Source organism: Salvelinus sp. IW2-2015, linkage group LG8 (genome assembly GCF_002910315.2).
Source record: "Salvelinus sp. IW2-2015 linkage group LG8, ASM291031v2, whole genome shotgun sequence".
NCBI classification, from domain to species: domain Eukaryota; kingdom Metazoa; phylum Chordata; class Actinopteri; order Salmoniformes; family Salmonidae; genus Salvelinus; species Salvelinus sp. IW2-2015.
Window position 1 is genome coordinate 5,422,729 of NC_036848.1, and position 19,628 is coordinate 5,442,356.

Below are 19,628 nucleotides of genomic sequence, written 5' to 3' on the forward strand. Positions count from 1 at the left end.
TATCACAAGTTAATAACTGATCACAGTTTATAACAGATCACAGTTTAATAATGATCACAGTAATCACACGATCACAGTTAATAACATGATCACAGTTAATAACATGCATCACAGTTAATAACTATAACAGTTACGATAACACGATCACAGTTAATAACAACGAGCCAGTTAATACACGATCACAGTGAACTAACACGATCACAGTTCAATAAACCCATGATCACAAGTAATACACGATCACAGGTTAATAATGATCACAGTTTATAAACACGTCACAGTATAACACGAGCACAGTTTAATAACACGATCACAGTAAAAATGATTCACAGCTTTATAAACGATTCACAGTTTAAGAACGACGACACAGTTAATAACACGACACAGTTACATAACGACGAAGCACATTAATAACACATCACAGTTAATACAGTAGCACAGCTTTATAACATATCACAGTTAATAACACGATCCACAGTTAGATAACCACGATCACAGTTAATAACACTTTCAGTTTAATAATGCTCACAGTTAATAACACGATCACAGTTTATAACACGATGCACAGTTAATAACACGATCACGTTAATAACACGATCACAAGCACAGTTAATAACACGATCACAGTTAATAACACGATCACAGTTAATAACACGATCACAGTTAATAACACGATCACAGTTAATAATGATCACAGTTAATAATGATCACAGTTAATAACACGATTACAGTTAATAACACGATCACAGTCAATAATGATCACAGTTAATAACATGATCACAGTTAATAACACGATCACAGTTAATAACACGATCACAGTTAATAATGATCACAGTTAATAACATGATCACAGTTTATAACATGCTCACAGTTAATAACCTAGAATAAGAGGCACTTCTAAAAGGCAAAATAAAACTCTGAAATGATCAATGGCTACCCTTCTAAGATAGTATAGATGTCATTTGGATAATTATTTTCAAGGCTTTCAAAACTGCCAAAGAGATCTAAATAACATGAAATATTCGGTCAGAATTTTAAAGCTGGAATCCATAGCGGTGAAACTGCCAAGTCCGTTAGCGATAGTACAACAGCGAAGACATTACTTGAAACAATGGACACTGTTTTTTCCCCTCTGACGTCATTGCACACGCAATACAACAACAGAGTATAAACAACATTGTTTTTACCACGATGCTGGATACTAATTTCTTCAAAACAAAAACAATAACAAATGCGCCTGGAGCAGCCAATGCTACTGGTTTACATATTGTGAATCTCAGCTTTAAGATAAACATCTATGTTTCTGATTAGCTTTCTTTTTGAATCATTGAATAGTTATTTTGGAAATGTGCTGCTTGGTGTGACATGGTTTATATAGGCCTAGAGCCCTAGTCTGTTGATTTTGCTTAAATGCGAAAGAGCAAAACAAACCTGGTTAAACTTGTACAACAGAACTTTCACTTGTCTCCGTATCCTGTAAGGGTTCTCCAACAGGCCAGTGTTTCCACTGTCTGCCCTCTGTAGTGCTGCTTAGTCCCTCTGATACATCCAAGCTACTACTCTCATATTCTGACCATGAAAGAAAGCCTTCCACAAAGGAAAGGAAGAAATATATATTGAGTAGTGTCTTTTGTGTGGCCAAAGCATTTATCTTCAAATCTTAATAAACCTGGCCATCCTTTAGTCCAAATAAGTCCATTTCTACCTTTTCTCTTTCTCTGCACTAAAGGCAAAGCTCCTGGTTTAATTATGACATATTGATTTTGTAGTAATCCTTGTTTGGCTTAATGACATCTTTTGTTGGCCCTAATTCTGTCTTCCATTGTCTGCCCTCAGAAGCACTTAGATTTTGTCATCACCTTTTTGTGCAGCTTGAAATATATAATCTTTCTTTGGTCATCGTCAACGTCAATGGTTCCCCTCTAAATCAGACCCTGTCGCCATTTGTCTTCTGTTTCCGAAAGCTTTTGCATTGATGCCAAAGCAATCCATTTCCTAAATGATGTAATTATCTGCTAGTCTTTTTTGCACATTTAAAGTTGAGGGTTTATTTTAGATCAATTCAGACCACTTTGAGTGCAAATTGCACAATTGCATTGCCTTCAGATTTCTCACAAATCCAATTGGGATTAGGGCCTTTGGAGTGGAATGCCTAATGAAGCTTCGGCGAAGGATTGGTTGTCCTTCACATGTTGACTGTGAAAGAAGCTACAGTTGCACCGCAATTAGAGGGGGAATAAGTTGCAAATTGTCACCTTGGAGACGTGGCTGCCTTGTATGCCTGCAGCCAGCTGGGTCTTGGCTCAAGGTGGCTATGCGAAAGGCAATTAGTTTATTGAAAGATTTGACAGATAAACACATTTCTCCTGTCATCGCTGACTGGGCTCTTTCTGAACAAGTGATTCAATATTCCCTTGCACCATCATTAGAGCTGGTATTTGCACTGTAAGACTTAAGACCTCTATAGCTGTAGTAGTGGTAGGAGAAGACTTAAGACCTCAATAGCTGTAGTAGCGGTAGGAGAAGACTTAAGACTTCAATAGCTGTAGTAGTGGTAGGAGAAGACTTAAGACCTCAATAGCTGTAGTAGCGGTAGGAGAAGACTTAAGACCTCWATAGCTGTAGTAGTGGTAGGAGAAGACTTAAGACCGCAATAGCTGTAGTAGTGGTAGGAGAAGACTTAAGACCTCAATAGCTGTAGTAGCGGTAGGAGAAGACTTAAGACCGCAATAGCTGTAGTAGTGGTAGGAGGAGACTTAAGACCTCAATAGCTGTAGTAGTGGTAGGAGAAGACTTAAGACCTCAATAGCTGTAGTAGCGTTAGGAGAAGTACATTCTCTCCGTATGCTCTCACTGATAAAGTCACAAGCCCATCTCCACTTTAAAAGGTCTGGCCTCCTGTTTCTAGGCTGTGCGGCCCCAAAAGAACTATGGTGTTACTAGTGTTACTCAACCTTCTCAAATGGAGAAAACTGAACAGACAAAGATCGGAAACCTATTGCAGAAATTGAACGGACTACATTGGGTTTAAAGGAGTCCCTCACCCAAATCCCTCTTTGACCCCACTACTCTCCCTTTCTGTTTCTGCTCCTGCCTCTGTTTATGTCCAGTCCCTATTCCCAGACTGATGGGGCCGGGCGCTGGTGTGCCTCTGGTCTCTGAGGGAGTGTCAGCCTCTAGCAGGGGGGACGCAGACTGCCTGGCTGGCTGCCTGACTGGCTGGCTTGTTGGTTGACTGACTGGCTGACTGGCCGCTTGGCTGACTGGCTAGCTGGCTGGCGTCTCCATGGGGAGGGCTTAGGGAGGAGAGGGCTGGAGGCCACTAAATCAGTGCACGCTTGTCAACATCCTCGGGCCGCAGGAATTACTCAAGTGAAAATAACAAATGACTGTCATTGCAGAGCCAAAAACCTGTGATTATAATTATCACATCCCCAGTGACCTTGCATAAACTTTACTCTCTCTCCAATGGAGCATTTAAATAGCCTGTATCTACTGCCAGGGGAACCAGGAGTCTCGGGCCAGGGCCAAACCAGAGGATCACTGACTGTGTGAGGGATTGCACATGCTAGACAAGTGCACTCGTGTGTTCGTGTGTGTATGTGTGTGTGTGAGAGAGAATGTGTTTGTGTGTGAGAGAGTATGTGTTTGTGTGTGAGAGAGTATGTGTTTGTGTGTGAGTGAGGGAGAGAAGGAGTGAGGGAGCTGGTTTTAGAGATACTATCTAGATAAAGAGAGGAAAAACTTGACACTCAAGCCTTTTCAAATAATGTTTCTACTGAAGAACATTATTTGTTTTTGTCACTGGAGGTTTCTTACCATAACCAGAGGAAAACAAACACATTGACAGCTCTCAGCTCTCCTCTTAGCACATCTACAATATCACGTCATAGGACCACACTCATTAAACCCCAATCTACATGACTCAGTTCAGAAACCAGGCCAAAGAGACAAAGCCTTCATTATTGTTTTTGTCAACGTGAATATTCTGCCATGATGGCACCAAAGCGTGCCAAACATGACACCTCGATGTGACAGAGAGCTGATGGCCTCTGCCTGTCTATGGTGAGGAGTTATATATAGGGAATAGGGTACCATTTGGGACGCAACCCTGTCCTGTCCTGTTCTGCTACATCAGGGCCCATCAGGGTCCATCCTTCCCAAAACACTAATTGGAAGGGATTCCATCCCTTCTCTGGCACTCACAATTATTATGCATAGCTGGATGATTAGCCTTGATTAGCATTGTAGCAGCCATGTTCCCTGGGCAGGCACACTATTACTTGGCAGTGCAGGAGATCAGCACTGAGCACCCTCATTCTCCTCATCAACAGTTTTATAATCCGTTGTGCTTAGTGAGTTGCTCACTGATTTGCAGCTAGGGCTGGAAAATGCTTCTAATAACAAGAGTATGTCAAACATATAACGATAAAAAACTGTACTTTTGTTAGGATTTCAAAAATATTCTTTGTACATTCTGTATCCATTACATTCTACAACATTACATTCTGCACCATTCAATTTGGCACCATTACATACTGTATCCATTACAATTTGCACCATTACATTCTGTATCCATTACATTCTGTATCCATTATAATCCGCATCATTACCTTCTGTGTGCATTACATTCGGCACCATTACATTCTGAATCCATTACAAGGTGCAACAGAAAATTCTGAATACATTACATTCTGCAACAGAAAATTCTGAACCATTACATTCTGCACCATTACATTCTGCACTATTATATTCTGCGACATTACATTTTGCATCCATTACATTCTGAAACCATTGCAATCTGTATCCATTAAATTCTGCACCATTACATTCTGTATGCATTACTTTCTGCACCAGTACATTCTGCACCAGTACATTCGGTACGAGTGTACTCTGTACCATTACATTCCGCACCATTACATTATGTATCCAATACATTCTGTATCCATTACATTCTGTATCCAATATATTCTGTATCCATTACATTATGCACCATTACATTCTGCAACATTAAATTCTGCACTATAATATTTTTTGTCAATTACACTCTGTATCCATTACATTCTGTATCCATTACAATCTGTATCCATTACAATCTGTAAGCATTACATTCTGCATCATGGGATCACCACCTCAAGCTGAACCTCGGCAAGACGGAGCTGCTCTTCCTCCCGGGGAAGGACTGCCCGTTCCATGATCTCGCCATCACGGTTGACAACTCCATTGTGTCCTCCTCCCAGAGTGCTAAGAACCTTGGCGTGATCCTGGACAACACCCTGTCGTTCTCAACTAACATCAAGGCGGTGACCCGTTCCTGTAGGTTCATGCTCTACAACATTCGCAGAGTACGACCCTGCCTCACGCAGGAAGCGGCGCAGGTCCTAATCCAGGCACTTGTCATCTCCCGTCTGGATTACTGCAACTCGCTGTTGGCTGGGCTCCCTGCCTGTGCCATTAAACCCCTACAACTCATCCAGAACGCCGCAGCCCGTCTGGTGTTCAACTTTCCCAAGTTCTCTCACGTCACCCCGCTCCTCCGCTCTCTCCACTGGCTTCCAGTTGAAGCTCGCATCCGCTACAAGACCATGGTGCTTGCCTACGGAGCTGTGAGGGGAACGGCACCTCCGTACCTTCAGGCTCTGATCAGGCCCTACACCCAAACAAGGGCACTGCGTTCATCCACCTCTGGCCTGCTCGCCTCCCTACCTCTGAGGAAGTACAGTTCCCGCTCAGCCCAGTCAAAACTGTTCGCTGCTCTGGCACCCCAATGGTGGAACAAACTCCCTCACGACGCCAGGTCAGCGGAGTCAATCACCACCTTCCGGAGACACCTGAAACCCCACCTCTTTAAGGAATACCTAGGATAGGATAAAGTAATCCTTCTAACCCCCCCCCTTAAAAGAGTTAGATGCACTATTGTAAAGTGGTTGTTCCACTGGATATCATAAGGTGAATGCACCAATTTGTAAGTCGCTCTGGATAAGAGCGTCTGCTAAATGACTTAAATGTAAATGTAATGTAAATGCATCATTACATTCCAAACCATTACGATCTGTATCCATTACATTCTGTACCATTACATACTGTATCCATTACATTCTGCACCATTACATTCTGTATCCATTACATATGGCACCATTACTTTCTGAATCCATTGCAATATGTATCGAATACATTCTGTGTCCATTACGTTCTGTATCCAAAATATTCTGTATCCATTACATTATGCACCATTACATTCTGCAACATTAAATTCTGCACTATTACATTTTCTGTCAATTACACTCTGTATCCATTACATTCTGTATCCATTACAATCTGTAAGCATTACATTCTCCATCATTACATTCTAAACCATTACTATCTGTATACATTACTTTATGAACCATTACATTCTGTATCCATTACATTCTGCACCATTACATTCTGTATCCATTAGATTCAGTATCCATAACATTATGCATCATTATAATCTGTATCCATTACATTTGGCACCATTACATTCTGTGTCCATTACATTCTGTATCCATCACATTCTGCACCACTACATTCTGCACCGTTACATTCTGCAACATTACATTCTGAACCTTTACATTCTATATCCATTATGTTCTGCACCATTACGGTCTGCACCATTACATTCTTTATCAATTACATTATGCACCATTACATCCTGCACCATTACGTTCTGTATCCATTACATTATGCACCAGTATATTCTGCATCATTACACTCCGTAAACATTACATTCTGCAAAATTATTTTCTGTATCCATTACATTCTGCACCATTACATTCTGTATCCATTACATTCTGCACCACTACATTCTGCACCATTATATTCTGCGACATCACATTTTGTACCTTCTGTATCCATTACATTCTGTTTCCAATATATTCTGTATCCATTACATTCTGCACCATTACATTCTGCAACATTACATTCTGCACTATTACATTTTTATCAATTACATTATGTATCTATTACATTCTGTATCTATTACATTCTGTATCCATTACATTCTGTACCATTACATTCTGTATCCATTACAATCTGCACCATTACATTCTGTATCCATTACATTCGGCACCATTACTTTCTGAATCCATTACAATGTTTATCCATTACATTCTGCAACAGAAAATTCTGAACCAGTATATTCTGAACCATTACATGCTGTATCTATTACAATCTGTATTTATTCCATTCCGCACCATTACATTCTGCACCATTACAACCCGTATCCATTACATTCAGAAAAAATGCTTTCTTTATCCATTACATTCTGCACCATTATATTCTGTATCCATTACATTCTGCACCATTAAACTATGTATTGTGGCGTACAGCAGGTCAGCCACCAGGGGGAGACTCGTCGAGGCCTGGTAACAGATGGAGTATACATCACGAGGCGGTGGCTCGATCTGCTGGATGTGCCAGGTCTCGACGGGCTCTCCGGACAGGATAAATTGGGGCTGATTGGGAGCTGGTGAGTAATCAAGGGCGGATTGGCCAAGGCCGCAGTGGGATTGCCAAGGCCGCAGTGGGCAAGTCTGCTGGCACCGTTCCTCTCTGGGAATGCCCAAAAGGCGTATTGGGACCTGAACAGGCGGATAACTACGATGGACTCAAGCGGGAGATACTCAGCCGCTACGGGTACAGCCTGGCCCATCAGTGTCAACGGTTCCCCGACTGGAGGTTCGTACCCGAGCACAGATGAGCGACCTACTGCGCATCACCAGGGCATGGCTCCTCACCGACGAAATCCACACTATCCATCCTCGACAAAGTGGTCCTGGATCACTTCTTACGGCAGCTACCCCATGGCATGAAGAGGGCAGCAAGTTTATGCGCACCCCAGACCTTGGAGGGCCTCCTGGAAACAGTGGAGACGCAGAAGAACACTCAGGCACTGCTGAGTGGGAGCCGGGAAGAGTCGGCGACCCGTCCGAAGGAAGGACAGCCCCACCGCAATGTACCCAGAACCGACAGTCGGCAGGGCCAAAGGACCGCAAACCCGTGGAGAGACGGCGGGGGTAGGGCCAACCCGACACTGATGACCCCAGGTAGATGGAGACCAAAGGAGGTGTTTTCTGTGTGGCGCCCCGGGGCACATTGCCTGGAATTGCCCGGCTCGAGAGGAGTCGATGCCATCAGCTAGCCCCGGAGGCGAGGTGGGTCACGTCGTGAACTATGTCACCTCCTGTTGGGCGCACCACGAGTCAACTGCACCCATGGTCCCGGTGAAGGTTGACGGACACTACACAGAAGCGCTATTAGACTCCGGAAGCATGGTTACGCTCGTAACCACGAGCCTGCTGTACCAGGAGACTGAATGGGGTAGGGAGATGTCAATTTCCTGTGTTCATGGTGACACAAAACGGTATCCCACCGTATGGACCAACATCGTGACGCCACAAGGGAGCTGTCAGATGATGGTGGGTGCAGTACCAGAGCTTCCGGTACCTCTCCTAGTGGGAAGGGATTGTCCACTGTTCGCGGCCCTATGGAGGAAGAAAGTACGAGCTGGCCGAAGAAGAGAGCGAGGACGACCCATCGCCTATACGGCCCGAAAGCCACCGGTTAACCAACCTGACTCTACGGGTCCGGACGCTGAGGGGGAGCCGGAACCCGAACCCCCTGGGGAACCACTGGAAGAGGAGCCCAGCCTCCCCCTCCTCGATTTCGAGGTGCCAGTCGAGACCCCCGTGGGGAATCAATTGAGGGGACAATTCGGGACGGCCCAGTGGAAGGATCCGAATTTGAAAGCTGCAGCCGCCCAAGTGATAGCAGTGGATGGACAGCTACTTCTGGGGGTGAGTGACTGGCGATACCCCCATTTCCAAATTAAGAATAACCTTTTGTATCAGGTTTCGCGCCAACAGGGGGAACTTTGAGAGGTATTGTTGCTGCCCCGACGGTAAATAGGAACCGTTCTACAGTTGGCCAACACCCGCCTGTTGGGGGCAGACCTGGAAATGGAGAAGAACCGGAAACGGATCGTCGCCCGGTTCCACTGGCACGGGATGAGAAGGGCCGTGGAAGACTACTGTCGCAGCTGCCCGGAGTGTCAACTCACTGCCCCGAAAGCACACTTCCGAAACCCTCTGGTCCCCCTGACAATAATCGGGGTGCCCTTTGAACGCATCGCCATGGACATAGTGGGACTCCTGGTAAAGACTGCACGAGGACACAGGTACATCTTGGTAATAGTGGACTATGCCACCCGGTATCCCGAGGCCATTCCCCTATGGGCGGCGGTGTCCAAGGGAATCGCCCGGGAGCTGTTCCACCTCTTTAGCCGGGTGGGCATCCCGAACGAGAAACCCCGTACCTTGCTCTGTCAGGATATGTCCCGCTTCATGAAAGAGTTATGTGCCCTCCTGCAGATCAAGCAGATCCGGACATCCGTTTTTCACCCGCAGACGGATGGGCTCGTCGAGCGCTTTAATAAAACGCTCAAACAGATGCTGCGGAAGGTCATCGAGCAGGACGGGAAAAACTAGGACCAGCTACTACCCCACCTAATGTTCTCAATCCGAGAAGTACCCTAATCCTCCACTGTGTTTTCTCCGTTCGAACTCCTCTATGGGAGGAGGCCACACGGCCTACTGGACCTCGCCAAGGAGGTGTGGGAAGCCCAACCGACCCCCTTATGTAGCGTGGTAGAGCATGTGGAGACGATGCGGGAGCGGATGACAGCCATATGGCCAGTCGTGAGGGAACATATGGAGAAGGCCCATCGCGCCCAAGCCCAGGTCTACAATCGGGGAGCCCAGCCCCGAGAATTCCAGGTGGGAGACAGGGTGTTTGTCTTGATCCCCACGGCCAAAAGAAAGCATACGAGGTGATCGAGAAGCTGGGACCTGTCAATTACCGCGTACGACAACCGGGGAGACGGAAACCCCAACAGATTTACCACGTGAACCTGTTGAAGAAGTGGCACGAGAGGACAGCCTTGGCCGTGTTATGGTCGGAACCCAGGACGCCAACTGTACCAGTGGAGGTCCCGAGCAATGAGGACCTCGACCCGGCCCAGAAGCAAGAGCTCAGGGAGCTCGTCGATCGGAACACGGCGCTGTTCTCCGAGAAGCCGGGCCGGGTACGGATGTGGTGTTCAATGAGGGTCGTGCGGCCCGGCTTCTCGGAGAACAGCGCCGTGTTCCGATCGACGAGGGGAAACGGTACGAAAGAGGCCATATCGGATTCCAGAGGCCCGAAGGGAGGCCGTGAAAGAGGAAGTGGAGGCTATGTTGAGGATCGGGGTCGTGGAAGAGTCCCACAGTGCATGGTGCAGCCCCATTGTGTTGGTGCCCAAACCGGACGGTAGCCTCCGTTTCTGTAACGATTTCCGGGGGGTGAACGACATCAGCTTGTTCGACGCATATCCCATGCCGAGGGTGGACGAGCTCATCGACCGATTGGGAAAGGGACGGCGTTTTCGACACTAGACGGGTTGTATCAGTACCGGGTGCTCCCGTTCGGTCTCCACGGAGCCCCGCCCACATTCCAGCGGCTGATGAACAGAGTGCTTTGAACCCACCAGCAGTACGCAGCGACATATCTGGATGATATCATCATCCACAGCCAAAGTTGGGAAGAGCACCTGATGCGCCTCCAGGCGGTGCTGGACGCGCTCAGACAAGCCGGGTTGACCGCAAACCCCAAGAAATGCAAGCTAGGGTTTGAGGAGGCGGAGTACCTGGGGTATTTGATCGGACGGGGGAACGTCAAGCCCCAGGAGAGGAAGGTTCACGCGGTGCGTGACTGGCGAGTTCCACGCACCAAGACACAGTTCAAGTCCTTCCTGGGACTGGCAGGATACTATAGCCAGTTTATTCCCAACTTTGCGGCTATAGCTTCCCCCCTCACCGATCTAACCAGGGCCTGCCTCCCAAAAACAGTGAAATGGACGGACGAGACCGAAGCGGCATTCAACAGTCTGAAGGAAGCGCTGTGCTCCCATTCGATTCTCTTAACACCCGATTTCCAGGTGCCGAGGGTGGTCCAGACGGACGCATGTGATACGGGACTAGGGGCCGTTCTGTCCCAGGTACACGAGGTTGGAGGAGCACCCCATCATGTACATCAGACGAAAGCTGATGCCTAGGGAAAATAAATAGCAGGTCAGCCACCAGGGGGAGACTCGTCGAGGGCTGGTAACAGATGGAGTATACATCACGAGGCGGTGGCCATTATCCATTACATTCTGTTTCCAAGATATTCTGTATCCGTTACATTCTGCACCATTACATTCTGCACCATTTTATTCTGCGACATGAAATACTGCACTGTGGCTCCATCTGGCGGTGGCTCCATCTGCTGGATGTGCCAGGTCTCGACGAGCTCTCCGGACAGGACTAATTGGGGCTGATTGGGAGCTGGTGAGTAATCAAGGGCGGATTGCTCACCAGCTGTGCGAGGCCCATAAAGCTGCCAGAAGGGCAGCACACAGGGAGAGGACTAGGGGAAGTGAGGTGACTTCCATGTGGTTGGATACGGTTACCCGAGCTAAGCCGAGGGAGTTGAGTTTGTGTGCCCGACAGGATACAGGAAGACCCGAAGCCCAGGACAAGGTATCCCGGAGAGGATTACGATCTAAACCATTACGATCTGTATACATTACATTCTGAACCATTACATACTGTATCCATTACATTCTGCACCATTAGATTCTGTATCCATTAAATTCAGTATCCATAACATTATTTATCATTACATTCGGTACCCATTACATTTGGCACCATTACATGCTGTACCATTTCACTCTGTATCTATTACATTCTGTATCCAGTATATTCTGCACCAGTACATTCTGCACCAATACATTCTGAACCATGACATTCTGTATCCATTACATTATGCACCAGTACATTCTGCATCATTACACTCCGTATCTATTACATTCTGCATCATTAAATTCTTTATCCATTACATTCTGCACCATTACAATCTGCACCAATACATTCTGTTCAAGTGTACTCTGTACCAATACATTCTGCACCATTAAATTCTGTATCCATTACATTCTGTATCCATTACATTCTGTATCCATTACATTCTGCACCATTATATTCTCTACCATTACCTTCTACACCATTAAATTCTGCACCATTGTATTCTGCGACATTACATTTAGTATCCATTACATTCTGTATCCATTACAATCTGCATCCATTACATTCTGCACCATTACATTCTGTATCCATTACAATCTGCATCCATAACATTCTGCATCACTACGTTCTGTATCCTCTACATTCTGCACCATTACAATCTGCATCCATTACATTCTGCACCATTACATTCTTCACCATTAAATTCTTTGACATTACATTTTGTGTCCATTACATTCTCCACCATTACATTCTGCACCATTATATTCTGCGACATTACAGTTTGTATCCATTACATTCTGCACCATTACATTGTGCACCAATACATTCTGTATCCATTACATTCTCCACCATTACATTCTGCACCGTTATATTCTGCGACATTACATTCTGCACCGGAACATTCTGCAACGTTACATTCCGCGCCATTACATTCCGTATCTATTACTTTCTGCACCATTACTTTCTGCACCATGACATTCTGCACATTACATTCTGCACATTACATTCTGTATCCATAACAATCTGTATCTATTACATTCTGCATCTTTACAGTCTGCACCATTACATTCTGCATCATTACAGGCTGCACCATTACAATCTGCATCATTACATTCTGCGTCATTACATTCTATATCCATTACATTCTGTGTCCATTACATTCTGCACATTCAATTCTTTATCCATCACATTCTTTAACCACTAAACTCTGCACCATTACACTTCTGTATCCATTACATTCTGTGTCCATTACAGTTCTTAATCCATTTCATTCTGCACCATTACATTTTCACCATTGCATTTTTGCACCATTACATTCTGTATCCATTACATTCTGTGTCCATTACATTCTGTGTCCATTACATTCTGTTCCATTACATTCTGCCACATTCAATTCTTATCCATCACATTCTCAACCACTAAATTCTGCACCATTACATTCTGTATCCATTACATTCTGTGTCCATTACATTCTGTATCCATTGCATTCTGCACTACAATTTGCACCATTGCATTTTGCACCATTGCATCCTGCATCATTACATTCCGTGTCCATTACATTCTGTATTCGTTACTTTCTGCACCATTACATTTTGCACCATTGCATTCTGCACCATTACATTCTGTATCCGTTACATTCTGTATCCGTTACATTCTGCTCTATTACATCTGCTCCATTACATCTGTGCTATTACATTCTGTATCCATTTGCATGTAGAATTGGATTTTACTGGATATTTCGATACAGTAATGTGATTATCGTGTGATTTTCTTTGATAATATTATAGTCAACACCCTTCAGTGTCTGACATACAGTAGCACAACATTACATAGTAGCCACTAGAGGGCACTAATCATTTTGACCCATCTCTCTATTTACTACTAAATACATATCTCTAAAAGTGTCAGAAACTGAGATGCTGTCTAACATAGGTGGAGATGACAGGGAGTGTTCAATTTTAAGCCTCGAGTTATGTTGATTCAAAGTCAAGGCTGTCATTATTTCAGAAGGATAGTTATTTCTTTTGTTTTGGTCATGCCCCATGTCTCTTGATTGAGTCCTACTCACACAGTTCACAAGCAAGAGTTACATTTGAATCAATGAGGACAAAGTTAAAGAGAGCATGTAGAAATCACTCCACAAACCCATGGCTAATGTGTTGGTGAGAGAGCTACATATCGACGAGAAGCCAAACCACAGACATAGGATTCCCTGCAGCCGTTCTCTATGTCCCCATATACTCTAGAATGAGCTGTGACTTCATAAACATATTACCTACTCTTAACTTTCATATACTGCAGTAGGGATAATTTTAATAATGTCATATGTGTGTCATGGTCTCTCTCAATGGTCTCTCTTTCAGGACGAAACACCACCACACACACACACACACACACACACACACCACCCACACACACCACACACACACACACACACCACACACACACACACAACACACACACACAACACACACACACACACACACACACACACACACACACACACACACACACACCACAGACACACAGACACACAGACACACAGACACACCACCAACACACACAACACACAGACACAGACAGATAGAACAAGCTGCTGTCTGCCCACCCTCATCTCCTCCCTCTCCACACACCCCCTCCTGGCCCCTGAGAAGTCAGACTGACCACATTAATCTACCTAATCATGATTCCTGCTCCACAGGAAATGTATTAAAACATTGTGTAAGACATTCTGGTATCGCCTGTGATCAATATAAACATGGTACATGGTATTAATTTCCCTGCCTGTGACATAACTGTGACCTGGACAGCAGTTGGAATCCTAAGGCGTGAGCCGCAGTAGCCGGGATCTCTGGAGACGGTTCGTCATGAAACAAACACGCATATCCACATGCACACGCACACGCACACACATATATAACACCGAATGACTAGAATGATTAGATATCATATTCACAGAAATGTATGATTAGAATATAGTGGTAATTTAAGTTCCGAAGCCATTTCATAGGTTTTGTGTCGAGGTAGTAACAGGAAACAGAATCAACAGTTTTAACTGTAATAGTATAGCTACTATTTAACTCTGTCAAAACCAATTACAAATTAATGGAACGTATGTCCCAAAAGGCTACACAGTTTGTTTATATGTGTTATATGTATTTCAAATGTTTATTGTGAGTGTGTATACTGTTAGTTTGTTGTGTGTGTGTGTGTGTGTGTGTGTGTGTGTGTGTGTGTGTGTGTGCGTGTGTGTGTCATGTATGTGTGTGAGTCACTCTTTCAGAGGGCTCATATGAGTGTGAGCCAGAGGGAGTTGGGGGTCAAGTGATTTGCTCTGGGGTCAACTGACTGCGGCTACTCTAAGTCCCAACCATTAGCCTGTATCCCATAGAGAGTCCTCCATGGCCCTCTCCCTCAGATCAGACGGCTCATTGTTAATACGATATGAAGACCCTCAAATTTGTTTGTTGTAGATGCTCCCCCATTTTAATGGGGATGTATCATCTGCCCAAGCAGCCAGCGTTTTGACCTCTTTATTGTGATTGGGGGCCTTTTTTCCCTCAATGGATTTTCTATCCACTTGTGTTTTTCTCGCTTAGACTGAAGGATTGATGAGCTCGCTGAGCGTGAGCTATGAGGAAAATGAGCATTTTGCTTATGTTTACCAATGCATGCAAAATATAACGATTATCTTCTCAGCTTTTTGATTTCAGCTGTCACCTCAGAGAAGAAGGCTACAGTGATACACACCGTTTGTGCTCCCTCCAGGGGAGTCATGAGGGGACACAAAGTATGTGAGGAGGGCTAAGGCCCTCCGTCCGGAAGTTGGAGAATTTGTATTTTTCCTGAGCTACAGTCATTATACTTACTTCTATGTAAAAAATATGTATATTTTTCTGAATATCTAATCATTCCTCATCAGTCTGTATCCTCCTGACTGGTAGTTCTTTTTTAAAGAAACGAAATATGCTTCTCTGCATCCCCGCTCAAATCTGGGTAAAAGATTGAAAGGAATGTGAGTCTTATTCAGTGCATTTAAATATTGCTTGCTTCGCCAACCTTACCAGCAGGCATGCCAGCTATGCTATACTACATACAGTTGAAGTCGGAAGATTACATACACCTTAGCCAACTACTTTTTTTCACAATTTCTGAAATTTAATCCTAGTAAAAATTCCCTGTTTTAGGTCAGTTACAAGCAGTTTTAAGAATGTGAAATGTCAGAATAATAGTAGAGAGAATGATTTATTTCAGTTTTTATTTCTTTCATCACATTCCCATTGGGTCAGAAGTTAACATGCACTCAATTAGTATTTGGTAGCATTGCCTTTAACTTGTTTAACTTGGGTCAAACATTTCGGGTAGCCTTCCACAAGCTTCCCACAATCAGTTGGGTGAATTTTGGCCCATTCCTCCTGACAGAGCTGGTGTAACTGAATCAGGTTTGTAGGCCTCCTTGCTCACACACGCTTTTTCAGTTCTGCCCACAAATGTTCTATAGGATTGAGGTCAAGGCTTTGTGATGGCCACTCCAATACCTTGACTTTGTTGTCCTTAAGCCATTTTGCCACAACTTTGGAAGTATGCTTCCATTTGGAAGACCCATTTGCGACCAAACTTCCTGACTGATGTCTTGAGATGTTGCTTCAATATATCCACATAATTTTCCTCCCTCATGATGCCATCTATTTTGTGAAGTGTACCAGAATCTCCTGCAGCAAAGCACCCCCACAACATGATGCTGCCACCCTCGTGCTTCACGGTTGGGATGGTGTTCATTGGCTTGCAAGCCTCCCCCTTTTTCCTCCAATCATAACGATGGCCATTATGGCCAAACAGTTCTATTTTTGTTTCATCAGACCAGAGGACATTTCTCCAAAAGTACGATCTTTGTCCCCATGTGCAGTTGCAAACAGTCGTCTGGCTTTTTTATGGCGGTTTTGGAGCAGTGGCTTCTTCCTTGCTGAGCGGCCTTTCAGGTCATGTCGTTATAGGACTCGTTTTACTGTGGATATAGATACTTTTGTACCTGTTTCCTCCAGCATCTTCACAAGGTCCTTTGCTGTTGTTCTGGGATAGACTTGCACTTTTCGCACCAAAGTATGTTAATCTCTAGGAGACAGAACACGTCTCCTTCCTGAGCGGTATGACAGCTGCGTGGTCCCATGGTGTTTATACTTGCGTGCTACTGTTTGTACAGATGAACGTGGTACCTACAGGCGTTTGGAAATTGCTCCCAAGGATGAACCAGACTTGTGGAGGTCTACAATTTTCTTCCTGAGGTCTTGGCTGATTTCTTTTGATTTTCCCATGATGTCAAGCAAAGAGGCAGTCAGTTTGAAGGTAGGCCTTGAAATACATCCACAGGTACACCTCCAATTGACTCAAATGATGTCAATTAGCCTATCAGAAGCTTCTAAAGCCATGACNAGTTTGAAGGTAGGCCTTGAAATACATCCACAGGTACACCTCCAATTGACTCAAATGATGTCAATTAGCCTATCAGAAGCTTCTAAAGCCATGACATAATTTTCTGAAATTTTCCAAGCTGTTTAAAGGCACAATCAACTTAGTGTATGTAAACTTCTGACCCACTGGAATTGTGATACAGTGAATTATAAGTGAAATAATCTGTCTGTAAACAATTGTTGGAAAAATTACTTGTGTCATGCACAAAGTAGATGTCCTAACCGACTTGCCAAAACTATAGTTTGTTGACAAGACGTTTATGGAGTGGTTGAAAAATGAGTTTTAATGACTCCAACCTAAGTGTATGTAAACTTCCGATTTCAACTGTATATGGATACCTGCTCGTCGAACATCTCATTACAAATTCATCAGCATTAATATGGAGTTGGTCCCACTTTTGCTGGTCCCACTTTTGCTCCTCCACCAAACTTTACAGTTGGCACTATGCATTCGGGCAGGTAGAGTTCTCCTGACATTCACCAAACCCAGATGGTGAGGTGTGATTTATCACTCCAGAGAACGCGTTTCCACTGCTCCAGAGTCCAATGGCAGCGAGCTTTACACCACTCCAGCCGACGCTTGGCATTGTGCATGGTAATCTCAGGCTTGTGTGCGGCTGCTTGGCCATGGAAAACCATTTCATGAAGCACCTGACGAACAGTTATTGTGCTGACGTTGCTTCCAGAGACAGTTTGGATCTCGGTAGTGAGTGTTGCAACAAAGGACAGGCAATTTTTACACGCTATGCGCTTCAGCCCTCGGCGGTTCCGTTCTGTGAGCTTGTGTGGCCTACCACTTCGCGGTTGAGCCACTGTTGCACATAGACGTTTCCACTTCACAATAACGGCACTGACAGTTTACCGGGACAGCTCTAGCAGGGCAGAAATTTGACGAACTAACTTGTTGGAAAGGTGGCAATCCTATGAAGGTAACACAATGAAAGTCTCTGAGCTCTTCAGTAAGGCCATTCTACTGCCAATGTTTGTCTATGGAGGTTGCATGTCTGTGTGCTCGATTTTATACACCTGTCAGCAACGGCTGCGGCTGAAATAGCCGAATCCACTAATTTGAAGGGGTGTCCCCATACTTTTGTGTATATAATGTAGTTAGACAAGCTAGCTACTTTAACTTGATTTATAGGTTCCCTCCATAGGTGAGTAGGACCTACATTTTATGTAATATAATATACTGTAATGAAATGTAATATACTGTAATGTAATGTAATGTACTGTAATGTAATATACTGTAATGTAATATACTGTAATGTAATGTAATATACTGTAATGTAATGTAATGTAATGTAATATAATGTAATGTAATGTAATGTAATGTAATGTACTGTAATGTAATGTACTGTAATATAATATACTGTAATGTAATGTACTGTAATATAATATAATATACTGTAATGTAATGTAATATACTGTAATGTAATGAACTGTAATGTACTGTAATTGCTCAAATTTAGATAATGTCAGATGTACACTTTTTTCCAGAATTTGTGCTACTAATAATTATAACAATAATAACAGTTAATGAATAGTATGTGTCTTGTAATCATAAGCAATTTGCAAAACTATGACTCAATGAAAATAATACCCCCACATGCACGCACGCGCACACACGCCCCGACGCACGCACGCACGCACGCACGCACGCACGCACGCACACACGCACACACACACACACACCACACACACACACACACACACACACACACACACACACACACACACTTACACATCGGCAGACACAAACAGCCCAGTGCTATATTACAAATACATAAATCATAATGTTTCAACAAAAGCAGAATTTCATTTTCCCCTCTCAGCTGTTATCTTGTTTGGGTGGTATATAACGTGCTTTGGCCTAGTAATTTATTACTCTTGCTGAATGGATAATGGCAGGCCCTAGTCTATCACCCAAAGCTTTGTTAGAGCCCTAAATGCATTCTGAGGATCTATAGTGGCCCAAATCTCTTCAAATCTCTAGTACTTACTTATACAACGCGGGTCATTATTAAATGCCACAACAAAATGTTATATTTTAGAGATATGACATTCCACGTTTCAATTATCTAATCTAACGGTTATTCTGATAAAGATCACAACAATTAGAATGACTTTTTTTCTAATTTAGGTTATAGAAGTCCCAACAATCAGAAAACATTGTTTGTCTGATCATGAGAGAAAATGAAATATGTCAAAAGTAGCATTGAAGAACTCTACACAGTAGAATGGAAGAAGTCAATGAATTTGACCAAAACCATTAGTTAAATCTCTTGTATTTTGTTTTAACTCTGCATTATAATTGTGTCAAGAGTTAAGAGTAATTGTTATTTACTGGATACATATTACAATAAAACAATTTGGATAGCATCCAATGTATTTGACATTGAATTCAGTATGTCTTGGGTCAGGGGTCAGCCAAGCAGAGGATTGGCTAGATGTACTGTCATTAGGATGAAGTCCAATAATGCATATTGGCATTCTGCTTTTGAATTAGTCCATTAATGTTTGATAACTGATGGATTTCAGAATTGCA

General features: G+C 43.8%; 1 protein-coding gene across 1 annotated transcript in view; it reads left to right on the forward strand.

Moving 5' to 3' along the window:
• The window catches only part of LOC139028096 (proline-rich protein 36-like), an 81,619-nt gene extending 73,902 nt beyond the window's left edge, over window positions 1-7,717 (forward strand). The window contains exon 3 of the mRNA XM_070444649.1: window positions 7,587-7,717. Coding sequence (XP_070300750.1) covers window positions 7,587-7,717 — 131 coding nt within the window. The remainder of the gene's footprint in view (window positions 1-7,586) is intronic.
• The last annotated feature ends 11,911 nt before the right edge of the window (window positions 7,718-19,628 follow it).